This window comes from Schistocerca piceifrons, chromosome 11 (assembly GCF_021461385.2).
Source record: "Schistocerca piceifrons isolate TAMUIC-IGC-003096 chromosome 11, iqSchPice1.1, whole genome shotgun sequence".
Classification (NCBI taxonomy): domain Eukaryota; kingdom Metazoa; phylum Arthropoda; class Insecta; order Orthoptera; family Acrididae; genus Schistocerca; species Schistocerca piceifrons.
The window spans coordinates 156,782,316-156,795,139 of record NC_060148.1 but is presented as its reverse complement, the minus strand read 5'-3'; the positions used below and the strand labels follow the sequence as shown (position 1 = coordinate 156,795,139).

The 12,824-nt window shown below is 43.0% G+C and overlaps 1 protein-coding gene across 2 annotated transcripts in view; it reads left to right on the top strand.

Annotated features, from left to right (window-relative positions):
• Nucleotides 1-12,824, top strand: part of LOC124720089 (zinc finger protein 724-like) — a 103,743-nt gene that overhangs the window by 13,980 nt on the left and 76,939 nt on the right. For both annotated transcript variants that reach the window (XM_047245370.1, XM_047245371.1), the window contains exons 4-5: nucleotides 9,442-9,534; nucleotides 10,798-10,878. In XM_047245370.1, the coding sequence (XP_047101326.1) occupies nucleotides 9,442-9,534; nucleotides 10,798-10,878 (174 nt within the window). The remainder of the gene's footprint in view (nucleotides 1-9,441; nucleotides 9,535-10,797; nucleotides 10,879-12,824) is intronic.

Here is a 12,824-nt window from a genome sequence, read left to right as displayed (position 1 = left end):
ATGAGTAGTTCCCTTAATGGTTCCGTGTATGTGAACTCCAGCATTGGATGTTTTTATTCACAATGTGATACTGCTGTGACAGTTCCAGAATCATTCAAGAAAAATCTACTCAAAGTAGTGCAGAAAAAGTAGGTGATCCTAACCTACTGAGTAGAGACTAAGATGTCTGTGCATACATTGCAAGTGGTATGGACAGGCAGTCTTGTGAAGTACTTTTGAACAGTTTCCTGAAAGCTGTCGTAAGCTGCTAGTTTAACAGCCCACACAAAATTGAAATAGTTGAAATACTGCAACTATAAACAGGCTTGTCCTTACAGATGGTATTAGTAGAGAGAGGGGCTAGTGATCATGATGCCAGCACAGCAACAATGGTAAATAAAACTTCTTGGCAGATTAAAACTGTGTGCTGGACTGAGACTCGAACTCAGAACCTTTGCCTTTCACGGCAATTGCTCTACCATCTGAGCTACCCAAGCACGACTCATACCCCGTCCTCGTAGCTTTACTTCTGCAAGGTTCGCAGGAGAACTTCTGTAAAGTTTGGAAGGTAGGAGACAAAGTATTGGCAGAAGTAAAGCTGTGAGGAGGGGGCGTGAGTGACGTTTGGGTGGCTCAGATGGTAGAGCACTTGCCCACGAAGGGCAAAGGTCCTGAGTTTGAGTCTCGGTCCGGCACATAGTTTTAATCTAACATGAAGTTTTATATCAGCACACACTCTGCTGCAGAGTGAAAATCTCATTCTGGATGGTAAATGGAGTTCATGAATCCTTTAAGAAGGCTAGGTGAATAGATTTGCTAGAAAGAGCAGGTAAGTAGTTGTTAGCATCCCATTTAAACAATGAGAATGTCATTTACTTCCAATATGATTTACATAGAGGAAGATGGACAAACACTAAATGGACTGTAAATCACACACTGAATAAGTATGTGGTGAGTAACTGGATTACAGACAGAAAAGACCCACTGTGGTTTCATGTCAGAATTCGGAAAACACTGAGGAAGCAGACTTGTTCACTCGGTTCAAAAAAGCATGCACAGTGGTGACAGGCAAGTGCTAATGGAAATTCTTCTGTCTGTCTATGCGTGAAGCATACAACTACCACCATCATACATAAGCAACAGATTTTACAGAGAACATGAGACATTTCTGGTCAAAGACTTCTATCCAGGCAGTCACTGACCAGTCTGGTGTGGCCTTGGAGGAAAGCAGATGATGATCACTAACCCCTCTCTGTATTGAGTTTTCAAGTTTGTGCAGGATGATCATACCAACATATTGTTCTTTCACTGTCACACAGACTCCTGTATTGGGAACATAGTAATAGGATCCCTGGAGTAAAGAAACAACTGGAAGAGTTGAAGACATAGTAGTTGCCATGTCCAAACAGAATCACAAATCATTTGTCCAGAGAGTACTCTACAGCATTGGCCTTGTACTTAGCTTGCATTTATTGCAAATCTCTCACCTAGTGCAAAGACCCAGGCAGCTGGGAAAAAGTTCAGGTGGCTTCTGTATATAAGAATGGTGAAAGAACGTACCTGCAAAATTACAGAACAATATCATAATGCTTATTTGCTCCAGAGTTCCTGAACATATCCTCAGTTCAAATGTAATTAATTTCTTTAAGACAGAAAAGTTTCTATCCACAAATCAGCATTGATTTTGTGCAGTACTCTTCTTGGTCCTCTGTAAAATTACATACTGGGAACCATGGATGATGGGAAACAGACTAGATTCCACATTCCTATATTTCTGGATAGCATTTGAACAGTGCACCACTGCATACGTTAAATAGAGGTATGAGCATATGGAATAGGTTCCCCGATATATGAATGGCTCAAAGACCTCTCAAGTAACAGAGACCAGTACTTTGATCTCAACAGCAACTGTTTTTTCAGAGACAAGAGTATCATCAATAGTGCCACAGAGAATGGTGTCATATCTATATATGAAATGATCTGATGAGCAACAATCTGTGTCTGTCTGCTAATGGCATTGTGTGTTGGGAAGGGTCATCACTGAGTGACTACGAGGATACAAAATGACTTGGACAAACTTTTTATTTGGTGTGATGAATGGCAGGTCTAGAAATGTTCAAGTAAATGCAGATGAGTAGGAAAAACAATCCCATAATGTTAGAATACAACATCAGTACTCTACAGATTGACAGTCTGGTCAATAAAATGTTTAGGTATAACATTGCAGGGGCCGGCCGGATTGGCCGAGTGGTTCTAGGTGCTACAGTCTGGAACCGTGCATCTGCTATGGTCGCAGGTTCTAATCCTGCCTTGGGCATGGATGTGTGTGATGTCCTTAGGTTAGTTAGGTTTAAGTAGTTCTAAGTTCTAGGGGACTGATGACCTCAGAAGCTAAGTCTCATAGTGCTCAGAGCCATTTGAACCATAACATTGCAAAGTGATATGAAGTGGAACAAGCACATAAGGATGGTAGTAGGATGGGGAATGATCAACTTTTTTTGTATTGGGAAAACTGTGGTTCATTTGTAAGGGACACTACATGCAGAACACCATAGAATTGCCTAGTAGTAGTAGTAGTTGTTGTTGTAGTTGTAGTAGTAGTAGTAGTAGTAGTAGTAGTAGTTGTTGTTGTTGTTGTTGTTGTTGTTGTTGTTGTTGTTGTGGTAATAGATGCCATCCACGATGCACCGTTTAGTGGCTTGCACAGTTTTAATGCAAATGTATATGCACAGCAGCCAGAAAGAAGATAATCAAGCTGCAGATTCCATGTGAAATGCATTCTCAAGCTTCATAAGTTTGGAAAGCCCGTTTGTAAGGCTAATAAGTTGTTAACTGGCGGATCTGACAGAGCCAAGGATCGTTCATCTGCTTGTGTCAAGAAGAGAATACATGAAAGAAAGGTAAACATAAAATTAAACTAGAGGTGAAGCTGTCATCAGCCTGGAGGTTTTGAACACTGGAGTTCTCCATTACACACAGTCCTGCTGACTACCATTTGCTGTTACCCTCTTTCCACCTCTGAACTGATTTACCCAACTAGTTACAAAGTACCTGCCATTCAATGATCAAGGACCTTTGGATATGTAGTGCCACAATTATCCATTGAGCCACCAAGTACTAGAAAAAGGCAGAAGCTAAAGTCCAGAGTTATAATCCATATAATTCCATATGGAATGCACTCCAAAAGTAGATGATGAACACACCAGAGGTCACATGACCATAAAGTGTAGTTAGCAGATTCAGTTACACAAAAAACGGTGCTGAACTGACACCTCTCTGCCATCCGAATTGTTCATTTATGGGACAGTGGATTGCACATGTATAGAAACAGGCAAAGGTCATTCCAGTTTGTAAGAAAAGTCACAGGAAATACGTGCAAAACTACAGACATACCTAGTTGGTGCAAAAATCTTCTTGGATGATTTTGTGATCCTGTATGATGGCTCTTGAAAAAAATCAATTCATTTGCAAGAATGGAAATGGATCCCATAATTATTGGTCATGTGAAACTGTTTAGTCTGCTTCTCCACAGTGCTGCCACAATGTAGTCAGCCTGTAAAATGAGACCATAGTCTGAAGCAGTATCTGTGGGAAAGCTAGCAAAGTTGATGTGCCTTTCAATGACTCAGCACTTCTGCTATGCAGTTAGTCATTACTTTATGCTTTAAATTACATGAAAACAGTAAGATACATTAGAACTGAATGGTACAAATGGATAGGTGTGATGTACCTGCCATTACCACATTGTAAACTATACAAGTACCTTCTCTTGTGATGGTGTCCAACAGTCATAGCTAACCCACAAAACATATGGAATGAAAATGAATGTTTGCATAACTGCCTACTCATTTGTGGCAAAAAGCATTTTAAGTATAGTTATATGTTGGCAATATAAGAATACTATTGAGTCTGAGAATCCTACTTTCACTACTGTTTGGGGGTTACCACCAATAGCATGCGCTTTCATTTATTGCACAGATTTCATCCATATTCATTCTTGCCCTTTGTCTCCCTTCCACTCTTCTGACGCTACCATCCCAGAGGTGTGTCATCTGTCTCTTCAGTGTACATTCCATGGCTTGCTAAATATTTCAAGGGTTTCTGCTCAAGGTTTCAGTCAGCTTTGGTCCAAGAGTATTTTGATCATGACAACTTTCTTGGAGGGCATTACAATCAGGAACTACAACTACATCAAGAATTTACTGTTAACATGTTGATGGTAGTATGGTCTTCACTTTGTATGCAGTCTGACTAGCGTGCATTCATCAGAGGATCTCAAACAACTGCCTAGCCTAGAAAACGCTTGCTTTGTGTAGTGCACCACTGACCCATCAAGTATTCCTACAATTTTCCACCTCAGAACGCATTTCCAGCAGTCTGCAGTTTGGGCAGTCAGAGAAGCAATGAAGCCTTTGGTTGAGACCCTCCACTCACGCCAAACCAAAGGACTTGAATCAATTCTGGGAATTCTGATACAAACTGTGTGTGCTACATGCACTCATGTGTGACACAGGGGATCTTCGCCATTTGTGCTACCTCTCAATATAAACTGAAGATGGCCTCAGAACCCAAACAATGGGTATCATTGGCACCAACATCAGCCACAACTTGTAGACAGCCACACCGTATGTGTTTCGTAGCCACAGGCAAGATATTTTCCACATCTCAGATGAGGCTCCATGACAGACATATTCAGTACACATAGGATTCATTTCCAGTCCTGGATGCTATTTCCCTAAGGAGCTCCATAACGCATTTGATGTTGGAGGTCCTGATTAGCTAGAAAACTTCTCTCCACTTGGGCCTGTCTGGACCCTGATGAATGAACACCTTCCAGTCCACTCGCAGGGCCAATGGGTGAGGCAGCCTCCACATTCACTCTCTGCCTCAAACAGCACTAACTGTTACGACCCATTCCTCACCATCTGGTGAGGACAACTCAGCCACATTGGGTACACCACAAGGTGTCTTGACAACAGAGCCAGTGGGCAAAATAGGTGGCACCTTAGGCATCCTATGTGATGAGCCAGATTCTCGGCCCCCACTACTACAATAGGCAGCAGCCTGAATACTGCTGAACGTGGCAAAAAGCATCTTCAGCTGTTCGTGAACTGAGGCCAGCTCCTCCATCTGCACACAGTGTGTGCACATTATATCCATTCCAGTACTACTATTCAAGAATTAACAGTAAAACACACAGAGAAAGCAATATATTTAGCTTGCTATTGTTCTGATGTTTCACCAGTGGAGGCTACTGCATTATTGCGCTGTGTAGATTTTAATTAAAAGAATTAAGAGCTGTGCAACAGACCATGAATACACTTTAAAGTTGCTAAGATATGGGATTGCACCTCTTGACTACAAAAGCATGGAAGGAATGTAATCATAAAACGAGACGGGGAGAGGGAGGGAGGGGGAGGGAGGGAGAGAGCTACATATGAAGGGCTTATTTCAATAGTGGTACAAGTCCATTATCTTCACTTTTCTGCCTATAATGCTTCTGAAATTAATGATCCAAACAAAGATAAAGAAAGATTCATGTCTAGCAAGAAGCCATATGCTTGAATATTTGTGGTACCTCAACTGCAGATTTTTCAGCACTCATTTAACTTTAGGACTCTGTATCTCAAGATGAACAAAAATGGACTTGTACCACAATTGAAATAAACCCTTCATATGTAACTTGATTCTGAAACAACCCTTGATTAAATTACAGTATTGTTAGCAGTCAAATAATGTACAGGCTTCACCTTTGTTTCAAGTAATGGTAACCTAATGCATACACGCTAATTGATTTTGAGTGCTATGGGTGTTATTTCAGGCAGAATTTGGCTGCTCAGTAATGCTGAATTCAAGAAGCAGAGATTGTTGACTAAACAATATCATGAAAGTTAGCCCGAGGTAAAGTTACATATTTTTGGTTAAACATAAATGGATGGAGTCACTATCACTGCAAAATAAATTTTTGTTCATATCTAATCTCAACATGTCAAATATGCATGTGTTGTCTGTTCTTTTGGACATGTCCAAGGGGACAGACAGTATTTTGATCCTGCAGCGACAATGACTCAGGGAAAAAGGAAATAGAGACATTAGTTGTCTGTGAGCATTAATTTACATCAATGGGGAGGGTTGAAAATTTGTGCTGGACCAGGAATTGAACCAAAGTCTCATGCGGACTGGGCATTGGCAGTGACGACCATGCCATCTGGACACAGTGGTCATCACATCTGCATGGACTACTCTAGCATGCTTCCTGTCAGACCCAAATTCTGAACTTACACACCACTGATGCAGTGCTCATGCTCATGATCTTCCTTACACATGGTGTCTCACTGGTTCCTGTAAGAGCTACTGTGGTGTGCATCTACACTGAAAGGATCATTGGCTGACATCACCTTAATTATATATGTGGTGTCCATTCTTATAATTTAGCCAGCGTTGTGGACATGAATGTGCAATATCGGCATTCCCTATTTGTGATCATTTCTTGGTAAAAACAATTGTAACAATATGGTATAATTTTGCTTGCTGGGATCAATCCACAACAATGGGGACAAACATTCAGCCAGTGTGATATTCCTCCTCTCACTGTGCCATTATGGGCAACACTCACTCATTGTGTAGCTTCATCACTGCATCTGAAAGGGGCAACAATGCATACTGGGAGCATTAAGTGATTGACTACTGATACCTTGTATTTTCTACTGGTTTGAATAAAATATGCTTACCTTTCAGTAGGTAATTATGCATTCCCTACTGTGTTCTCCTGTGTCACATTCTGCAGTTTGAGCCCCTGAGACAAGCTGTTGCTGGCCATTCAAAACCAGCAAAAGACAACTCTGTAATAGACAGCACAAATCTCTGCATTACAGTTTAGTAAATGTGAGATTACATCTCTGAAACTTACTCATTGCTGCTACATAGGGACCCTACCATTTTCCAGAGATCAAAAACTAATAAAAGGTCTGATCTGAGTCTTAAACTCTGCTCAAACTTAGGTGATAGTAGTTCATCCACAGTTTGACTCTACAAATTAAAAGATGTTCTCTTGCCTCACTAAGAAATGTTCATTGCCTCTTCAGCCAACAGCCAAAAAGTGAGCCTAGGATGTCCTCTGAGCCCAACCAACGGATTTTGTTGTTGCACGCGAACCACAGTCCACAGCTGGCCAATAGAACTTTACACCATATCTCATATGAAACAGTGGCGGATACAGAAAAACCTCAAGGAGGGCTCACTAAAAATATCTTGAGCTACCTTTACTTCTACTGTAGTAAAAGCTAATCAAGTCATATGGAAAGTGTAAGAAAGTTTTATTTAAACTGATTATACACATATACAAGACAATGCCATCTTTTGATATAAAAAAGTTAGAATTGTGGTTCTGTACATTAAATGATGAATTCTATGCACCTATTCTTCCTGACAAATTGGTTAATTACATTGTCAGCAGGACAAGCAATGTCAGGGTGAGTGTCCAACAGAGCTAACCCATTAAGTCGATCCTCCTTCATTGTTGACCTCAGCCATGTCTTTGTACACCGCAGCGTTGAAAAACTTCTTTCTACTGTAGCAATAGACAAATATTTGGTACAGCGTGTGCAAAGTAGGATAGTCAGATCTAGGACAGAGAGACAAATCTTGCATAACAAAATCACAATCATTAAGGGCATTTATGCTCGTTGTTTGTATTGAAGAGTCTATCCCATTAGTCTCTTTTTAATCACAAAGTGTGAGTCGTCTTCAAAATACAGCAGTTAAGTTAAGCACTGGTTTAGTTTATGCACCAGATCATTACCATCATGTTGCAGTAGTTGTGATGAAAAAAGGATGTTGAATTTAAAATCATAAATATATTTTTCAGCAAAATGGTCTCTCATGCCAGTTGTAACATGGTCCAGTGTTGGAATAAAAAGTTACTTTCCAATATGTCATAGCATCATTATTATGATCGCATTATGCTGAATGTCGAATATAATTTTGCTTTAGCCATTGCCCAATGTCCAAGATATGGTCTTGTAAGATTCTGCTGACTGGATATGTTATGCGCATGTCACTTAGTGATAATAGATTGATAAGAAACTTCCCCCCCCCTCTAACCTTCTCTCCCCCCCCGCCTTCTCTCCCCACCTTCTCTCCCCCCACCTTCTCTCCCCCCCCACCTTCTCTCCCCCCCCACCTTCTCTCCCCCCCCCACCTTCTCTCCCCCCCACCTTCTCTCCCCCCCACCTTCTCTCCCCCCCACCTTCTCTCCCCCCCACCTTCTCTCCCCCCCACCTTCTCTCCCCCCCACCTTCTCTCCCCCCCACCTTCTCTCCCTCCCACCTTCTCTCCCCCCCACCTTCTCTCCCCCCCACCTTCTCTCCCCCCCACCTTCTCTCCCCCCCCACATTCTCTCCCCCCCACCTTCTCTCCCCCCACCTTCTCTCCCCCCACCTTCTCTCCCCCCCACCTTCTCTCCCCCCCACCTTCTCTCCCCCCCACCTTCTCTCCCCCCCACCTTCTCTCCCCCCCACCTTCTCTCCCCCCCACCTTCTCTCCCCCCCACCTTCTCTCCCCCCCACCTTCTCTCCCCCCCACCTTCTCTCCCCCCCACCTTCTCTCCCCCCCACCTTCTCTCCCCCCCACCTTCTCTCCCCCCCACCTTCTCTCCCCCCCACCTTCTCTCCCCCCCACCTTCTCTCCCCCCCACCTTCTCTCCCCCCCACCTTCTCTCCCCCCCACCTTCTCTCCCCCCCACCTTCTCTCCCCCCCACCTTCTCTCCCCCCCACCTTCTCTCCCCCCCACCTTCTCTCCCCCCCACTCTCTCTTCCCCCCACTCTCTCTCCCCCCAATGTCTCTCCCCCCAACCACCCTGTCACACCCAAACCCACAACCCTGTGTCCCCCGCCCCAACCGACCCCCCGGTCTCCCCCGCCCCAACCGACCCCCCGGTCTCCCCCGCCCCAACCGACCCCCCGGTCTCCCCCGCCCCAACCGACCCCCCGGTCTCCCCCGCCCCAACCGACCCCCCGGTCTCCCCCGCCCCAACCGACCCCCCGGTCTCCCCCGCCCCAACCGACCCCCCGGTCTCCCCCGCCCCCAACCGACCCCCCGGTCTCCCCCGCCCCCAACCGACCCCCCGGTCTCCCCCGCCCCCAACCGACCCCCCGGTCTCCCCCGCCCCCAACCGACCCCCCGGTCTCCCCCGCCCCAACCGACCACCCGATCTCCCCCGCCCCAACCGACCACCCGATCTCCCCCGCCCCAACCTACCACCCCGTCTCCCTCTCACACCCCTCTTCCCACCCCCATCTCTCTACCCTCCCACCCCTCTTCTCCCCTGTCTCTCTTCCCTCCCAGCCCCCTTCCCCCCCCTCTTCCCTCCCACCTCTCTTTTCCCCCTCTTCCTCTGTATGACAGTGTCATGTAGGAACAAGACACAGATGCCCTGATACGTCACTCTGTTCATTTTTCAGTTTCTTGAAGACCCATTAAGGGCTGATGACCCTAGTGTTTGGGTAAAGCAAGATCCCGAACTGAAACACCATGCTGCCGGATCTGAGCATGATGTAAGTTTTCACACAAGTGCTCTATTATGTAGGAAATGTAGTAAGAAACTCTAGTTAGATATGTTATTTATAGGGTATTACCAATAGCATTTTAACAGCACTTGTAACAATCATATCTTTATGAACCATTACCCTTGCATTAATTTTTTATTGTGATTCTATGTAATGAATGCCTTAAGTACATATTTGGTGTCAACGGAGCAAGGAAGACTTCCTCTTGGAAGTAATTGTTAATCTTGTTACATGTCTGTGTCACAGTGCTGTAACATGTGAAACTATGAAATGTGATGGGTATATATTCTAGAGTTCCCAGTCACTATTCACTGTAGTATTTGCATCATTACTGAAATCCTGCTGTGTAATTCCTTATAATTTTCCCCCAGTACACATGACATAAATTTGCATTGTTCCCTAAAGAGCAGGCACTGAAAATACATTATGATATGGCAAGAAGCTGTGTAAAATGACATTAAATTTGGTTAATTTTGATGATAATGTGTGGAATGCCACATTCATTTGATTAATGACCAAAAATTCCTCTTGTTTATGGGTTTACTGTTGGAAGATTACTTGCATCTCTATATTATCTGAGTTTAATGATATGAATATAATAGAGGGAAACATTCCACGTGGGAAAAATATATATATACAAATGTCTGCTTGTGTCTGTGTATGTGTGGATGGATATGTGTGTGTGTGCGAGTGTATACCTGTCCTTTTTTCCCCCTAAGGTAAGTCTTTCCGCTCCCGGGATTGGAATGACTCCTTACCCTCTCCCTTAAAACCCATATCCTTTTGTCTTTCCTTCTCCTTCCCTCTTTCCTGACGAGGCAACCATAGGTTGCGAAAGCTAGAATTTTGTGTGTATGTTTGTGTTTGTTTGTGTGTCTATCGACCTGCCAGCGCTTTTGTTTGGTAAGTTTCATCATCTATATTTATCTGAGTTTAAATTTGAAATGTTGCCACACACGTATATCAAATTTGTATATGGGACTACGACCATCCGATTGAGTAGGCCATAGTGCCTCTGAAACGAGAGTCGATTATGTAACAGGTTAAGAAAGGGAAAGTATGCCAAATAAATACTGCACAATGGCTGATAGCAAAATCAGGGGCAATAGAACTGATTTGGATGCATTCTGACACACTCTCCTCCCAATTGATAAGTTTGATGGTACTAATGAGAAAGGAATATTGAGAGCTGTCATATACACACAGAAGATAGCAAGCAGTTATAATTCACAGATTGTTTTCTTCTTTCAGTCTGTTGAAGATCCATTGGGAATATATTGGCCCAATAATTTTATCAAGGAGGATCCTGAATTAAATATATCTGAGAATACTGTAAGTATTTACATCTCTGATGTATTGCATGTATTCAAGTAGTAAGTCTTTTGTTAAGTGTGTAGAGTAAAAGATGCATTGCAGTGGAATTGTCACATATTGTCAGTTTTCTGGAATTTGTTGCTGTTCGTAATTGTTGAGTACTCTTGTACTCCTGCACTTGACTTTCATATCACCTCTCACGTTCTGACTGTTTTAAATAGAAGTGGTTGGGGACTAGTATCTGGTATAATCCTGTTCTCTGTAGCCCTTGTTGATATCAACTACATTGTATAATGGTTGTTTGTGATGGTCACGAAATTCACATTTAGATGAGTTGTAAGTTCTAATAGTGTAGGTGATTTGAGAAATATTCCTACTTTCAACAACTTCTGATAAATAGAATTCAAAAGAACACTGGCTGTTCTTATATTTTGTGTGAATCATAGTTATTCTTGAGTTTGTCCTAAAAATTTTTTGGGATTTGAAAAACAGAGATGAAATTTGTGGGTTCTAGATCAGCCCCGATATGTTGACCACAACCTGTACATATTGTGGCAGCTTCTGTGGTACCTGTTGTATTACTTATAAAATTTTCATTCATAGAAAAACTCTGTGTATGTCTTATGTCTTTTGGTGAATGATTGTACATAGCTGAAGCCATGTATGACCTCACCATTTGAGTCCTGGCAGATCTAAAGAAGAAAGATTATTTTTTAAATATGCTTTATGACCTTGCTAAGGGAAGGAGAAGCTCACATTGATAAATGTGTCACAGGAATGAAATTAGACAAGTATTGGGGAGCATTCAACACACATTTGCGAAGGTTGGGTACTGGCTCACTCTTGATCTCATTGTTCATAAACAAACTTGTTGCAGTTACAAAGCATTCTTCAGGCACGAAATGTTGGCTTCTTCAACACAGAAATGTGTGGTGGTTATACGAGCATACAGGTCAAGGAACCAAATGATCATGTTAGGGACAGCTCAGAGAGTGTGTAAAGGAGAGTAGCTGATTCACAGCTAACAGGCCAAGACTTTGTCACAGAGACTCATGTTGTGCCATTTTAAACAAATGAAAGGGATGCATTGGCATCGCAAGTAGACAGGACAGTAAGTGAAACAGTAGTAGTGTTGTTCCACAAGAAGGGTTTTACAGAAATGAGAATGCCATGCATAGTAGTCAGGGATGTGCATATGAGGAGTTTGGCTAAAACAGTGATCTGTAGTGTGTTCTAGGGCATAGCTGTAGTTATCAAAGTGGCTGGATTGCCATGAAAATACAAAAGGCCGTACTGGCCTCTGTATGCAGCCCAAGAGATCACAAGCCGAGCAATATATCTCCATGGCACCAGGGCCAGAGGTTCAGGGATAGTGTCCACTGCATGGAGTGCTGCTCCCATAGCAAGCGTTCAGAACAGTGTATTGCTGATTGTGTGGTCTGGAATACCATGTCATGTGGTTGGCACTGAAATCACTGACGTGTACCCCACTTGTTACTTTGAAAATATGTAACTTAGATTAACCCTTTCCACTCCAATGTTGAGTGCCACTCGACATCGCGAAATTTGTTTTCCGCTCGGATGTCGAGCCTCATTCCACACGACTTTTCTAAGCTCTCAGACGTATTTTGAGTCTACTAGGCATTATTGCTGCAATGTGCTGCCATCTAGGAGAACTAGTGTTAACTCTGTCTCGAACAGTAGCAGCTGTGTTAAGTCAAATATTGTAATTATTACGTTCAAGTCCACGCGCTCAAAATGGCTAGTTCTTCACGTAGTCCTTTCTGAGGAAGAGATTTTAGATCTTTTGGAGCACTTGTAAGTGAAAACGAGAGTGAAAATGATTTTGATTATGATAGTGATTCTTTTCAAAACAATTCGAGTAACAATGACAAAGAAAACAGTGACAATGTGCATGTTTCTAGTGATTCAGCAGAGGATTTGTGGCGAATGTGGAGCGACAC